Genomic DNA, 17,174 nt, shown 5'->3' on the forward strand with positions numbered 1-17,174 from the left:
TTTTCTCATCATGGTACAAGTTTCATAAATTCAATTATCGATTAAAATGTAAGATCGTCGAAAATAATCGAATGTTTCACGAATATCGAGGGGATTCAGGTCTGCGGAAAATCAGGAGAGTGTAGCTTGAGTGAATTGTGTGACAAATAACAATCGATTATATTCGATTGCTCGAGCAACATACTTATGTCGAGGAAAGTCTCGAGTATGAACAAATTGTATTGGAAAAACCTAAAGATTTAGCCTCTAGATGTTTGATGTTGATGAGTAGTAATTTAGCCTCAAGAGATTCCATGGGCTCTTCACAGTATTCCATCCACGTAAAAATCATCAGCAGTTCTAAGTAATCAATCAGATGTGATCCAGATGTTAGTTAGTTTAAAGGGCTTCAAACTTCTATCAATAAAATGCAAACTAGCAACCCTAGGTTATTGACATGATTGAAACCATCCATAAACTGTCTCTATTATCAGATACTGCAAAAGAACACTCCACTACTCGAAAAAGAAAATGTAGAAAAAAAAATGAAAGCTCAACATCATTTCTATATAAAATTTGGGAATGGAATGAAAAAGGAAAAGAAAAATATGAAAACTAACTTAAAAACTGCATTTAAAGAGGAAGGGAAAGAAACAAAAGGTGGAAAAGCCAGAAAAGAAAAAGAAAAGTGAGTCAGAGAGAGAGTAAAAGCCAAAAATAAAGAAAATGATAATCGCAATCACAAAAAGCTACTTGGATAGTATGCTTAGAGGATAATGACGAGGACTAGATACAATGTTCAAATTGCCATAAATAGACTTATGAAGCTTGTGCTGATATTGTGCTAAGATGACTGAGATGTATGAAAGAATCTCCTTCATACAGTACAGGGTTGAGACTCGCAGCAAAAGTATGAACAATAATTTCAATAACTTCTTGTAAATTAACTTCAGATTTCGTCAAGGTGGAGGAGCGATTGGAATGATATATTTTTAACTTTTTTTTGAAAGCCATATGTTGTGTTTTGTACAATCTCAATAATATATTCAATCCAGATTCTCCTTTCTCTGGAAGCACTTGTCATTTCCTCTTTTGTTCATACATGCGTTTATAGCATCCTGAAAAACCATGTCTTCAAATGAAACTATTCTTTTTGGTCGAAAAATTTATAATTAAATGGAAATTTTGTAATCCTGCAAATCTGTAACAAGTTAATTGATAAAATGATAATAACATGATTTGATCGAAACATTATGAAATGTTCAAATTGATTTTTTGTAATGCGTATTATTACATGTAAGGAAATGGTCATGGTAGAGAATTTACATAAATTATAGTTTTGTGGATTTACATATTTATTTAGCTTTTGTCATTCATTCACAACACCTAATCTTTATAGTTAATAATCATGTCTTTTTTAATTTTGACGCATCAATAAAAATATGTAGTGATTAACAAAATTGTTATTATGGTAATGAATTTAATTGAATAGGTACTTCATTATTTAGAAAAAAATCAGCATTATGATGTAGATTTTAAATGATGATTATCACAATTTGTAGTTATGTAATATACATGTCCATCTAATGGAAGAAACTTGTTTATAATTTGATACAAAGATAGCTTTCAATATATAGTAAATTAATGAAATGAATCAATCGAAATATATTTTGATATTATTTTTCATTCAATTATTTACACAAATCCAAATTCCAAATTCTAAAAAAAACCTTTTTTTAGATTTTATAAATTGTTTAGAGTCCTTTTATTGTTACAAATCATTCAGTACTTAACATGCAGCCCAGAAAGCCGTGTAACGACCTCAAATTGAGGAATTTACTCTATCGTTTGAAATCCCAATACGATCCATATCAATTTTAAAAAATTTATAACTGCTTTGACTTTGTTTTTTATTGGTACAACCAATCGTTTAAAAGATTAATGCCTGCTTCCGCTCTATAGGTAGTTGGCGAATCGGTTTTGTTTTAGACTTTGTTTTTCTGCATGATTTGATGCCACCTTTACCATCACCAAACACCAAGTGTTTCTTAAATTTTCCGTTTAACTAAGGGTACGCGCTATATTCGCTTCAATATCTACTTTGGAGTTATACAACTTCACATCTTTCAATATTTTTGCTTTGCTTGTTTTAACTGTGTCCTGGCTAATACTAAATACTTGTATAACCTTTCTACGAATTTTTATCGAAGGAATTAATATCTTGCCATGTTGTAATTGCAGGGAAATAAGTTTAAATATCGGGACCTGTGATCACCATTCAAACCTCATAAACAAAACGTAATTAGGCAATATTTACTTGTTCTTACTGTTTTTTACTCTTTCTCTTCGGAATAACCTCTCGAGGTATATCCTATTAACGTACTATTTTTCGTGTCTTTTCTACCGTACAATAACTTAAATAGGTATAAGTGAGACCAAGATCTGGATCTGACACAAAGGAAAGGCAAAAAGATGTTTCTTTATTTTTACATAACATTTTGACAAAGTTATACTTGAGTGCACATTTAGGAGCATTAATATATTAAGTAGCTGACAAGCAGTTATTCAGTAATTCAGTAATTCACTATGCATTTGCCTATGTGAACATTTCATTTATTATCGGAGGTATTGGTGACTTTATACAGAAAGAAGTTTGTTACTTTACACAATTGTTTTTGAGAAAAGTTTGTAAGAAATTCATGTTTCTCTAATTTACCTGTATAAAAAAATCAATTTTCAACTTTGTTGCTGGCATTTGGGTTCATGAAGAAACTTGGATAAGGGAGGTAAATTCCGATGCCGTTTCATTTTGGGTGCAAATTACGGCTTCCAGAATGTGCGCAAAAAGGTGAGTCTGAATGTGACCTGCAATTTGGGGTTGTGTCTACCACCTCACAGGGATACTCTTATTCACGACCGTTTCCCCGAACAACCTCCTCAATAAAACTATTCCTTCGCCTCCCATCTGACTCCAGAAATTCTGAGTTGTTCTATTTGGAAATTTCAAATTGCTTTTTCTTATAACAATCTTAATTTCCTATCGGTGCACGTTTTAAGGAAAACAAAAATACTTTCGTTTTTCTACAAACCACACTGTTTTATAACAACCCTCTCCCCTAATGTTTACTCACACACACCCAAGGAAGACCGAATTCATTGTTCAATCAGCATTTCAGCGAACACATGTCGAAAGAGGTCTGAGTAGATTCTGGCCGAGCTAGAGAAACTATAATTATACTCGAAGAAATACATGTATAAAATATTATCAAAGTTATATACAATTTTCAAAATCAGAAAACATTCATGAAAATCATTATTCTCACTCTAGTTTCCTATATGTAAAGATAGAAAGATATAACAAATTTTATATACCAAAGTTATGTGGGATCCACAGAAAATTCTAAGCGATAGAGATAAAACTTAATTATGGATATGATATTTTATCTCAAGACGACTACGGTCCGAAATCTTTACTGTAGATTCACAATTTTAAGTGAGGATGACTCCAGAGAGCATCTTCTGGTGTGTCTTTGATCTCACAAACCAACTAATAGCTTTAGCAACAAGAGGTTGTTCAACTACTTTAGATACTCAATCCCAATAGGTTATTCTAAAAAATTCCATTGACCTGTTTCGATATATTTGTAGTCTATACACTTTGTTATTTGATGAAATTGAAATCGAAGTTTTCCTTCATAAGCTGTCAATTCTTTATTGTCGCTGTTGAATCGACGACCACAAAGCTGTTTCTCAACTCTCTGTTCGGCCGAAAATCGATAGTTCTTGAAAATAAGCATGGTCATGACGACAGTTAATCAATTTCATGTAAAACTCAGTTTGGATTTTCTTTTCTAATTTTATTAAAAAATTTCACTACAAATATCATGATAAATTCCAGTCATCAGTTATTTTTCTTCCATTTTTCAGTGCAATATTTTTTATATAACCGCGAGAAGATGTTTTTAAGTGCCAAGGAAGATCAAATCCTTGGCTCCTGTGCATCATTGTATAAAGCGCTAATCTAGAATATCGCTTGGTTAGTTGTAAGTGTTCTTTAACACTGTGCTGCAGCGATACGATCCCTAAATATACAAGTCAAAATAAGAAAAAGAAGACAGAACTACATAATCAATACATAATTGTCATCACGAATAGTATATCTCCATATTATGTAAAAATACAAGAAAGGTATGTGATTAGGTTAGGTAATACGTTTATTAAAATTGATTAGTTTCTGTGACAATCGATCACTATTTCCAGCGCTATTGAAACACTAAGTGATCGAAGTTTCAGGAATACTCCACATATCATTATCCCTTATCAAAATCACACAGAAGAGTATGAGAAAATATAAAAAGAATGTGTACCTGAACTGGAAGCTTTAATGTAAAACGGGACAAAATGTATCTCCACATTTCAGGCCGTCACCGTTTCGATATTATTAAAGTGTGATAGAGGGAAAATTTATTAATAGGCTTCATACCCTTCATTTGGGGAAATGAAAGCATTGAAGGAAGTTTGAATGAAACATGGGACAGGGCCGTATTAGAGACAAAGGAAAAAGCCCGCAAACTAACTATAGTATACTGAGTCAGTTCCGACACTATACTAACATTTTTCATATTCACAAGAAGATTAAGGATATTCTAATTGTTTGAAATCGTTATATCAATTTATCCTGAGTATATCTCATGATTTTTACAAAAATTTAATTCATACGTCTCCATTAGTATTAAAATTTTTCGAAAATCTTTGAAAGAAATGCTTGTGAGTGGTAAAAAACAATAAAAAGCGCGATAAAAGAATTATGAAATTTAGAGAGACCAATTATATACCGCGTCTTATATTTGTGAATATTGTATAATAAACAAGAATTGCTACATCACTAGTATCAACAATTATGCTGATTCACGATCGTATTGTAAAAAAGAGGCTTCTTCGTAAAATACCAAAGTTGCTACTTAAGCTTTGAAATGTGGCCACACTGATGTAAATATGTCAAATCTGACATGAAGTTGGACATTATTATTGGTAAACGTACTCAGAACATATATGTAATACTTCTATATGGACAGTTTCTATAAGAGGAAGCTGTTCCGACTAAGGAAGCCATAATGGCAACGATTTCTCTATCCTCCGAGGTTCCCAGCTCGGTTCTGCGCATTCTCAAGCATGCGCAGTATAGATAAAGTATCTCGAACGAGAGAGAAAATGAATAGGGGGCGTTTTTGGAAGTGAAAACTTCTTTAGCGGCATTGTACACTTTTTTTGTAATGGGTAAACAATGTAAACTCGCCTCAGGACATGTGACGCGAGTTTACAAGTGATTACGAGTGATCAAAAATTCGTAAGACGGATGGAGAGTAGACAGCCGGCGTGGCGTAAGAAAGGAAGTATCCTCCTCTCTTTCTACGGTGTGGTGAAAATGTATGCCTGCGCCACCTAAGCGAAAGAGCGAACAGAGACTATTAATTGAATTTTTAAATAATGAATTTGGTTTAACTATATCAAATGATCGCAATCTTAGCACAACGAAATACAAAACTACTATTGATGCGGTCTTTATTAGACATTTAAATAGGTTCGAAACAAAATTGTTCGTTCGTTACTTACTTCAGCTATAATAAACCGATGGATTTGGTAATAATGATTGTGAAAAAGTCGTCGAAATTATGGATAGAAGTTGATTTTTCTGAGAGATAAACTTTTTAATGTAATATATATTGTCATGTTTGTGTACGATAGCGCAATAAATAAATATTGTATTCTACCTCATCAATGATAGTACTTTTATATTGACAATTAAAGCAATTCGTTCAAAATTTTTCCCTAATCATTCCAAAATATCAAAAATGCACAACGTTAATATTCAAGTTTTCACTTCTGCCGGCACTCCCGGAGTCTAACCCGTCGTTTTTTTCCCATACCATATGACATATATGACTCAGAACATGTTGTCTTACGAGTACTATTTGAGCGCATAATTTGATAATAGTTCAAAGAAAGCTCGGGTCAATTTAATCGCCCTCTATAAGATCATGTCTGGCGATAAATCTGGGATCTATTTATATGAACCCGAAACTAAACAGCGATCAACGGTATTGGTCTTTCAAGTCGAGCCAAGTTCAACAAAAGTAGACATATTGCCACTGTTCCATTGGAACATTGTGAAATCATCAATTTCTAGTGGTATAATAGTATTTGTTTACCTGAAATGTCCGAAATAATCAGGGAAACCAATCGAAGAAGACGAATCATTCTCCACCAAGACAATGCGTGTTCTCACTCATCAGTTCAGTCAAAAACATAGAATTGATGGATCATTCGCCGTACAGTCTTCGTATGGCACCCAATAATAGCTGCTTATTCCCGTAGAGCAAAAATAAATTTCGAGGTCAACTTTTTTCTAACCTGACGAAGCTGTGGATGCATTCAAATCACATGTTTTGGAGTTACGTTGGTTCAAACGCATGTAACAGTTTATCTATCTTAATGGAAGATCTTTTGATAAACAATAAAACCTTATCTAATTATTAATATTTGTTTTTGTTTGACTATCTCAAAACTTAAGTAGCAACCCTCGTATAACCTTACGTAAGCATTACAATCATAAATTTTTAAATTTATGAACCTCTCATACTCAACAGAATTATTTCAATCATAGATGTTGCACATTTTCTGATGTAACCGAATTGTACGATGTAACTGAGTGGAGCTAATTGAAACGGGACGTTTATCAACATTCTATTGTTTGTCTTTCAAATGATTTGACTAGTAATAGTGTTAATTTAGGGAATAATTGATACTCAATGCTTTACTGAACCGCGAGAGGTGCTAACTCGCGTGTTACGTTTTCGGTTTTACTCCGTCAGTATAATAACAAATAGAGGAGAAACGGAATATCCCTTCGGCATCAATTTTCGTACTTGAATTTCAAATTCATTTTGCATAGTGTGATATAATGAGATAGTTTTAATTGAATTTGTCTTCATATGAGAGTCATGGTAGACAGGATCGTAAAAATCAGTTGTACCTACAAATAAACTCTCACAACATAGACTATGAAGTCGGTCCTGTTCGATTATGTTGATGAAGTTAGAAGTTTGGCGATCGCAGAGGACTTTTATATTGTTTTTGCTACGGCGACGATTTGTTTATATTTCTAGTAAGACCTTATTTATTTGTTTGTTTGTTTACTTTGTAGAATTATTCGAAAAAGTCGTTCTTGTTCAGCAGCGAGATGTCAGTATATAATTCAATGTCATGGTGAACGGATCTAAATAGTAAAAAGAAACCGGTAAATTTGATTAAATTATGAAAAAAGTGTAGAGTTAATTATTATTAAAAGCGAGTAAGTAAGAAGCAGTGTGTATAAATTAACCCCACCGTTAAAAATAATTTATAAGAAAAACTTAATATTATTATTATTTGCTCTCAATTGTTTTTTAGTATTCTGAAATAGGTTGATTTGTTTAAGCAACGGATGTGAATTGAAACAAATGTATTCCTTGTTAGAAGGAAGCGCAAAAATTTTGTCATTTCTCAAGATATTGAACGAACTTAATCCAGATAAAAAAGACGATTGAGGATCTGCTCTGATCTAATAGGACTTAGTAGGTAGCCTCGAAAAAGAGCAGAAACAGAAAAATTGAGGTCTGAGCTAGAAATACTTCATTGGAGTTGTTAGGTAGTGAACTCAGTTTTAGAATTGTTGAAAGTAAAGGAGTCCGAGTGAACCACGATTAGTCTAGGTAAATGTTGCTCCTACTGATCTAACCTGGCGTAATCTTCTCAGTAAAAAATAATGAATAACATCTATCCTAGACTAGAGCTACTTGTGCCATTAAAAAAGTACATAATCTAATGATGCCGTCATGCATTCCGGTTGCAGCTTATTTTCATGTCATTCTTTACTCTTCTCTTTATTTGAATCAACTGAGCTTAGTTCTCTTCTCTCTTCTTCTTTTCTAATATTAACTTGTAATTTCCCAGTTTCTCTATAAATAAAAAACGTCGGAAACTATGTAGATACTTTGCTATTTTCAAGTACTTCTTATATTTTTTATTTTGTATGGCCATCTTAATGTTTTTTAGTCTAATTTGTGTGTATGACATACACAAACATGCAAGCATGAGAAAAACAAGTTAACTGATGTCTTTCTTCCTCTTTTATTGGTGTAATTCCACTTCCATGCTGTCTTTCCTCCTTTAAGATTCACTTAATGGGAAAGCTCCATACCGTTCAGCATCTACGTCTACATGAATGGTAAACAGGACATTCTACCACTTCCTGTCATTCCGACGGATCTTTATTATATTTCGCGTCATGTTATTCTTGCCTGGTATCTTTCCTTCCTTATGAGAGGTTTTATTTTCTTGTAGAGTGGCTATAAAACTATTTTCATTCCACATCAACTTTTCCAATTACCAATCACCAGAGTACAAATATCCCACCTCTACCTAAGATAACTTTTACGGTGAGACTAGTAATACCAAAAGTTGAGGAAGTAAAATTTCAATGTTCAGTAGGTAAGCTTCACTACGACTTTTTCTCGTATAGTCTTTAATAGAAATCCCCATCTACCTCCCACGGTTGAGGTTGGGAAATTTAATATACAGTGTGGTAAACTGTGTGGAACGATTCGGTTTATGATAAATATAACCTGGTTATCGAAGCGAACGTCGGACAGTGTAATTGTGAGTGTTAGTGGAGAGGGGTATATTTGTGTGATTATTAGTGTTTGTGTGGTGGTTGTATACTATCAGTTCCTATGTCGATTGAAGATTTATTGAATTATGAATCAGCAAATCGTAATGACAATAACATTGCTAAAAATACGTTAGCATGCATGACCTATGGGGCAGCGAAATTTTACTTAAAATTGATGATCTGTTTATTTTAAATTGAATCCAAATTCTTTTTGGTTTATTAACTGAATATGGAGCTTTTCTCAGCTATTTTCGTTTTTTTTTTATTCTATATCGAGTGATATTTCTTGCTTATTTTCCATGATCGTAGTGCATTTGATACTTCAAGTCGAACAATATCTTTAATTTTTTGTGGTTTTGTACTTTTAGAACTCTCGACTTGATCGAATCAATACTGAGAACATAAGCGAGTATGTCATAAGTAATTATTCTAATATTTGTAATTCCATAACCATCTATTAATATTTGTATCGTAGATAGATGAATTTTTACAAAATAATCTTCGGAAAGAATTTTTGCAGAAGGTTCCCTGAATCCATTAGGTTTTTCGTCGCAAATCAATGGTAATAAAATCTCAATAGTGAAGTGTTATTAATGAAGATTCATCCTCTGTGCATTGTTATTGAAAAAAATGTTTACTCTATCACTAAACTAAGTAAAAAAGTTCACAAAATGTGATTAATTTATTATGGGCTTCGAAAGCTGAACTGAAAACTAATTTATAGTTTATGAATTTGTCATAATCGATAGTTTTGATAAGAAAGGTTGAGAGAAGATCTGTAGCATACTAAGATCTACACTGATGGATTGTATAAAATATCTAAAGCATTAACTTCTGATTAACAATATTGTGAAATGAAATATGAAAATTAATATATTCTAAATATTGAAAAAATGGTAATAATGGTGTTATCAAATCAAGCAAGTTGTAATTTCAGTTTCAATCAACTTAATAACAGAATTTCATGTCGGTTACAACTTCACAATCAAATATGGATTCGCATTCTCAATATTATCTTACAACTCAGTTTGACTAACCGCGATGCATCAATAACGATTAAACTGACCTCATTTTGCAGTTTCCAACTTGAAGCTTTATCATTTTCCATTCATTCGATTCCAATATCCCTAATGTTTTGGTAGTTGCAGGAAAAAAAAATAATACGACAAATTAATTTTGTATTTAAAAAGGTGCTAAAGTAATTGGAAAATACAATATTTTCAAAAAGAAAGTAGAAACTAGAAGATAATCTAGAACAGCTGGAAAATAAGAGTGATCTGGATATCTGTGAAACAAAACACCATAAAATGAAGTTGATGAATTTACAATAATAATTAAAACTTTTGACGCATTGTAAAAACTTTCGAATTCCTCTTAGGTTACCATATTTTGATAACGAATGTTTTGACTCATTCCTGATCTTACAAAAAGTACTATAGAACAGAACAGATCTTCTAGCAATGAGTCCAGTTATAGTTTAAGGATCTTGATCCAAAATTTTGTGTTAACTTTTTATATTTCAACCTAGCTTCCATTTTTTTAATTTCAAAGGTTTATCATGCGTTGAAACGCTGATGAAAGAGGATTTTTTTTCTTTTAGTTATGTGACTATTAAAATTAGGAGGAATTAGGAGTGAACAAGCTACAAAAATACATTTTTAGTTTAGTGATCTAGATACTACATTTGACATAATTCCAAGTTATGGTAAAACGATCCATTATGTATGGCTCCAGTCTGTATTACCTTGTTGGTTCCACTCTTTTTCTGTTATCCAAAATATCTGCTATCAAAATGGCCTATTTCGATGATTTGCTTCAGAAATTTCCAAATAAAAGTAATTTAATGCCTTCAAATTTCTAGAATTTTGATGGACATTTGATTGTGAGTAATTGTTCAATTCCGGGAGCTGCAAATATTTATAGGAGAGACAGAAATACCAAAATGTTAGGGAGCGTCCTGTTGGAACTATACTGTTTCACTGGGAATACTTCGTTGGGAAACGTAGAAACTAGAATAGTTATCGATGCAAATTTAAAAAAGTGAAATTTAGATGTGGGTTTTCTCCAAAAATCTATAGAATTAATAATAATCCACTGATGATGATTCCTGCCAATACATTTATTTTATGAGGACGCTGCTTATAAGCTGCACATATCCAGTGTGGGTTTTGCCGATTCCAGAAACGAATACCTTAGATGTACCTTATATGGGTGGTTTGAGTTTTCAGAAACTTTCAAATTGTTCGTCGATATAACTATTTACAAATGTGCATATAGTTTCTCCGTATTTATAAAAGATCTTTCAGTACCGCGAGAACAGGTAAGTTTCCATCTAAATGATTTATGTTGATAATTTTAATGCTGAAGCATCACTACATACATAATATTTGTAAAATTTGGTGGTATTGGTGTGACATTCTCTATATTTTTCGGTAATTTTTCATTGAGTTCAATTTATTTTGTCATTTTAATTCCAATTAAGACTCAATTGCTATTGATCATTCTGCATTTTCCGGTGACATTTCATTGAAATATATCGCAACAGCTGTTGTCAACAAAGCACCACGTATTATTGTGTTTAAATTCATTGTGCCTTTATTAAATGTAGATTCGCAATATTTTTCAGTGGAGGTAATTTGAGGTAATTCGAGGTTGTGCCAATTCGTAACTTTTCCCTTCATTTGATTAAACATTTACATTGTTATTCATCAAGTTTTTAGCATGAAATTTGTTTATTGATTTTGTTTGTAATAGCCTACACAAAAATAGCGTATCGCTGAAAATATTTGACAAATAGAATAAGTTGAGGTGTAAAAAATTAGGTCGAAAACAGAAAGGATACGGTATTTTGTATCCATACCGATGTTTTTATGTAAATGCACACAAAAACATACACAAAATCTAATCATCATTATATAGACGATCATTTATCCACCTTTTCAACCGAAATTTTCTTCCTTATTGTTAGTTCTCATCATGTTAAGTTAAATAGAGTTAATGATAGAAAGTCACTTTCTCAAGTATCAGTATGTTGACCCTTGTTTCGCTCAGAAGCATCTCGATTAATCTTTGCAATTCTTTGTTCTTCTAGTACTGTCAATAGGTGGCTTCTTTTTGAGAATAGATATAGCATTTCTCAGTTAATCTTCTCTGAAATTACCACCGCTCATGAAATATGATTTTTGATATTTTGCATCAAATAAATAATTCGCTTCAATTCCTCATTTTATCCACACATTCAAACAAAATCAAATCTGGTTGCACAGTAATAATATCACTACTGATTTTTGCGCAACTTTATAATACTGTTACTAATTCGTCCAGTGACGTAGACCGTTAAGCCGGTTCTGTTCGATTATGTTAATCGAATAAAATCTAACGTCTTTGTGTTGTTTCTAGATTTTACCCATCTTTTATGATATTTTTTGCTGTTCATTTACAAGTTGGTGATTTCTAGGAATAAAGATTTTAAAATGTGAGGATAATTTCTATAAACGATTCCCTAGTAGCCGTAGATTCAGTAATTATCTTGATGGTTTTGTTAGAAAAGTAAACCAAATGGTGAATATAAATAAATTATTCAAGTGTTTAGTAATAAGTGCATAGTTAAGTGTGAAAAGTGACTAGTTTAGTATTTTTAGTGTTAGTATAAATAAACTTAGTAACTACACACCGTGTGTATAAATTCACCTCACCGTTAGAAACTGTGATTAATTAATTAATGATGTAGAAAGGTTTTAAATCAATATCGATAATTTTCTGCAACAAAATCTCTCATAAGAAAAATGATAAAATATCTCCCTGCAGATATGCAAATTTTTTTAATGCACATGCCTGCTTCTCTAATAGGAATACTCCAGAAAATTGAAAAAGAGCTCGGATGTTTCCTGAAAAAACAGATCGTTTGTTTACGTTGCCGGGAAGAGAAACAGCTCTGGTGGGTCGGTAAATACTATGCTTGCTGGAAATTTTATCACTTCCTCAGAAATAAAAACACAGTATAGGTGACTCACAGCCGGTAATGGACATGAATCCAATAAAATATTTAAAATGGGCTCGAGTTGTCGGTGGCCTCCCTTGTTCATTTGTCATATGTTTATTTTAATTTCAGCATTTTTCGTTTACAAATACCTTCTTATCTTATCATACAAATAAAAGCAATTAGGAAGCAAAAACTTTTTTTCGTATGAAAATATTCAGAATTTTGTAAAAAAAGTCAGTTTTGAATTGTAGTGTTTATAGAAAGTATTCGTTGAAGTTTGTCTAAGATGCCAGGAAATCCGATTTCTCAATTTGAACGAGCAAGAATTGTGGCCCCACACCAAGAGGGTTTCTCAAATCATGAGATTGCTAGGCGTTTAAATATGCCGCGAACTTCAATAAGGTGGCTAGTGGCCCTTTTTCAAGAAACTGGTGGAGTTGCACGAAGACCTGTTTCTGGTCGACCTAGAGTGACTTCAGGGAGGGAAGATCAGTATATGGCTAATTTCACTCGAAGAAACCGAACGGTAATAGCCCTTCGGAGTAATTTTTTGCATACCTACCGAAGAGTAATTTCGAGAAGTACCATAAGAAGGAGGTTACATTCTTTAAATCTCAGGGCAAGAAGATCTTTAAGGGTACCTCGACATAGAGATGAACGTTGCTAATGGGCCGAAGAGCATCGGAATCGGCTTTTACCCCAATGGCGCAACGTCTTATTTTCTGACGAGTCACGATTTGGCCTACAGAGTGATAGTCGCCTGGAAAGAATTTGGAGAGGCCCAGGTAGACGAGAGCAACTAATTTTCGCAAGAGGCGTTGTCCCTTATCAAGGTGGATCAGTTATGTTTTGGGGGAGGTATAATGTATGGTCGCCGCACTCCACTTATTCTTATTGACCGAACAATGACCGGTGCCATATACGCTCAAAACATTATCCAAGCAATCGTGCAACCTTTGCGCAACGAATATGGAGCAAATTTCATTTTTTCAAGATTATAATGCTAGACCACATCGCGTACCAAGGGTACAGAATATGCTACAAGAGGGAAATATCCAAAGATTAATCTGGCCAGCAAACTCGCCAGACATGAATCTCATCGAACATGTATGGGATTATCTTGGCAGAGCAATATCCAATAGAGAAAACTCTCCGGGACCTAACTGCAGCTGTTCAAGAAGAATGGAACAATATGCCCAATAATGTTATTGATGAGCTAATTCGTGGCATGCCAAGACGCGTTGGAGAATTAATTACAAGAAGAGGTGGAAACACAAGTTATTAAGTTATGTTATTTTCAGAATTCACATTTTTTTCTCAAAAAAAGATTTTATTTTGTTTTTTTCGGATTTATTTTACAAAATTCTGCTTATTTTTACACGAATACAAGTTTTTGCTTAGTAATTGTTTTTATTTGTATGATAAGATAAACAAGTATTTGCAAACAAAAAATCCTCAAATTAAAATTGCAAAAAATTACCAAGGGGGGCCAAGACTTTTGGAGATGTGTATATTATGATATGATCTCATCAATTCAAGTAGTGATGTATCATTATCAACACTAGTAGCAATGGCATCAGTTCTCGATATTTGTAACATACTCTACGATAAATATAATAAATTGTTTATTTATATCAGTCACCTTAACAAAACTATCAAATTGAATATTCTGTAATTTATAGGAATGTGATATAAGTTGGTTGTTATAAATCTCTCACTTCTTTATTATGATTTAAAAAACAAGTTTCATATTATTCATTGTCTAAGAATATTGATGTTAACAATATTTATAATCTATTTTTGCGTTTTAAATTCAGGATAATTTTCCTTTTAATCTCGTATTGTCTTGATGCTTATTCAATTGTGCGAATGGAAATTTTTTATAAACAGTCGAAAAAAACTAAAGAATAAATGTGTAGAAAAGTAAAATTATTGTCGTAGTGTGAGATGTAGACAATATATTTTTTCCCAGTTTTTTTCAAAATTTTATAATGCTGACATGGTTAATATAGTTAGAACAAAGACCAAAAAATGACATTTCTAGTATTCCTTGTCAGGTTAGGTGGGATTAGTACCGGCAATCTCGATCTAGATAAGTCGTGGAACCCTTTACCTTCAGACTGGAAGCCTTCTTTATTGCGTAGACAGGAAAATAAATCAAGTTTTAAATCTATATTATTTTTTTTTGAAAACAGACCGACTAATGTTCCATTTCTTGTACCGAAGCAGCTGTGAAGATGGGAATTGTTCCATTTTTTTAAGGAATGTTATAATGTAGAATTTCATCATTTCCGCTGATTTTTCTGATCATATATAGATGTTTTGAGCTAATGGATCTTCACGGTTTTTTCTCATATTCCAGCTATTTCTTACAGGATAGTTGTCTGTCCTTAATTCTTGGCTCCGAAGGTTGCTCTCATTCAACCAGAGAGAGTTTATTAAGGCTACAATCCTATAAGCTCAAGCTTAGGATTGCTTCTAGTACTGCTAGTGCAGATTTCGGTGATTTTCAATGCTGCTGCTTTCTGCACTTTCATGAGACTTTATTGTTTGCCTTTTTCCCATAGCTTCACACTTGCTTATAATTACTCTGTATAACAAATATATTACCTTTGCTTGTGCTCCCAACTTCTCATCAAACTTCCTCTTGCAGGTGTCGAAAGCGGTGATTTCTTTTCTAACTCTTTTAATTCTTGTGTTTACTAATCGAAATCGTTCCAGTTGTATCTTAAGCATACTTTTTTATTCCTGTTCTTCTTCTTTCTCGAATCCTTGCTATCCCGCTTTTTGGCATTGGTATAATCCAGGGTTCAATTTTAGATCCTCAACTGCATACATCATCTACTCTTCTTTTACATAGTTAAATATTAATGAAGGCTCCTAGTGTGAATTCAATTACATCCAATGACTTTTTAGTCACATTTACTACTTCAAGCATGTTGTTTCTTATGATTAATTACTATAGTAGTGTTTCCTTCTATATGATCCAATAATCATTCAATCGCTTTGAGCATGGAAGAAGTTCGGTCTAAAATATTCTGTATCGTTTTACTTGACTTATTTTCTTTATGTTTAAAATCAATTTTCCCTTCTGTACATTTTATTGGAGCCTAGTTCAATTTTAGGCTTATTCCAATATCATTTATTATATAAGAGATTTTTGGTCCCGCTGACATATTTATAGTGATATGAAGGGGAAAAATATGAACAATAATTGTTTTGCTTACCAGGATAGGAGAATCTCATTTGGGTTTGAGGGTCATCATCTGAAAAAAAAAAAATTTGTATGAGAAATATTCAGTATATTCACCACTGGTATCTTCATTGATTTTTTAATCATTTATTGAACATACATAATAAGAAATATTTTTAGAAATTGACACGGCAAAAATATTTATTTTTCTTGAAGTTATTAAATTCCGTTTGTCTTCGCATCAGACAACTCTTGCAATTATTTCTTTTTACCATGCTATAATCAACTTGTTTCTTTCTGTGTAAATGGAATTTTCTAGTGAAATTCTCAACAAGTATTGATCTACCTATTAACATGAAATGCTGCATACTTTTTTGCATCTCATTATAATAAATTATTAATATAACTTGTTGATGAAATCAACAATATTCAGTGAATTTATTAATTTTATTTTGATTTGGAAAAATGTTTTATTTTCAACTTCTCTTATTTTTGATGTTACACGTTTCGTAACGTCTTTTCGTAAATTAAATTTTAAGGTTCAATAGCGATCATTCCTAATCCTAAGGTAATTATATCGGATGCACTATAACTCGTGACGATTTTTAATCCGTTGAGATAAAGATACGCCTACTTGGACCTAGGATATTTCAGGTAAACGAAAAGGTAATCCAAGTACATAAAATTCGTGATGGATTATCGAGAGTATTACCTGGCCTTTAGGAACTAATCTACTTTGTAAAGTTGGAAAATCCAAAAATTAAAACCTATAATTCTGAATCTCTAAGGTTAGGTTGGGTTTCCAAACCTAAATTCACAATTTTATAAACAATACAAAACTGAGCGATGAGAATATTATTTATTGGACAATAATTCAACTGATAACATAATTACATTTGTATCTGGAATAAATTTGAATTGTTTAAAAGTCAGTCAGCAACACTTCCCATAGATGGCACTTTTAAATACTGTTCAAAGTACTTTCTCCAGTTGTTTACCCATACATGGCATTCACAATGAACATTATAATCTGTTGACCATTGGCCCTTAATCGATTAAATTTTCAACTATGTACCTAATTAAAATCCTGAGCTGCAGCATCTTCCATCACGAGTTGCCTAATCTTCATGACAACCACGATCACGAGTTGGCATATTGCAACAAAAATTAAAATTATATGGCGGTTATTAAAATCACGAGTTGGCGCACGCTCGTTAGATCAAATCTCATTCAGGACGAAGAATTAAAAATCCATATTACTCTGAAATAATTGATAAAACTGTTTTTTGAGACGATACAATTGGCAATTC

General features: G+C 32.5%; 1 protein-coding gene across 5 annotated transcripts in view; it reads right to left on the bottom strand.

Annotated features, from left to right (window-relative positions):
• Positions 1 to 17,174, bottom strand: part of LOC130444052 (5-hydroxytryptamine receptor 1-like) — a 308,285-nt gene that overhangs the window by 94,760 nt on the left and 196,351 nt on the right. For all 5 annotated transcript variants that reach the window (XM_056779024.1, XM_056779023.1, XM_056779026.1 and 2 more), the window contains one exon: positions 15,899 to 15,937. In XM_056779024.1, the coding sequence (XP_056635002.1) occupies positions 15,899 to 15,917 (19 nt within the window). In that variant the 5' untranslated portion in view covers positions 15,918 to 15,937. The remainder of the gene's footprint in view (positions 1 to 15,898; positions 15,938 to 17,174) is intronic.

Source organism: Diorhabda sublineata, chromosome 5, assembly GCF_026230105.1.
Source record: "Diorhabda sublineata isolate icDioSubl1.1 chromosome 5, icDioSubl1.1, whole genome shotgun sequence".
NCBI classification, from domain to species: Eukaryota; Metazoa; Arthropoda; class Insecta; order Coleoptera; family Chrysomelidae; genus Diorhabda; species Diorhabda sublineata.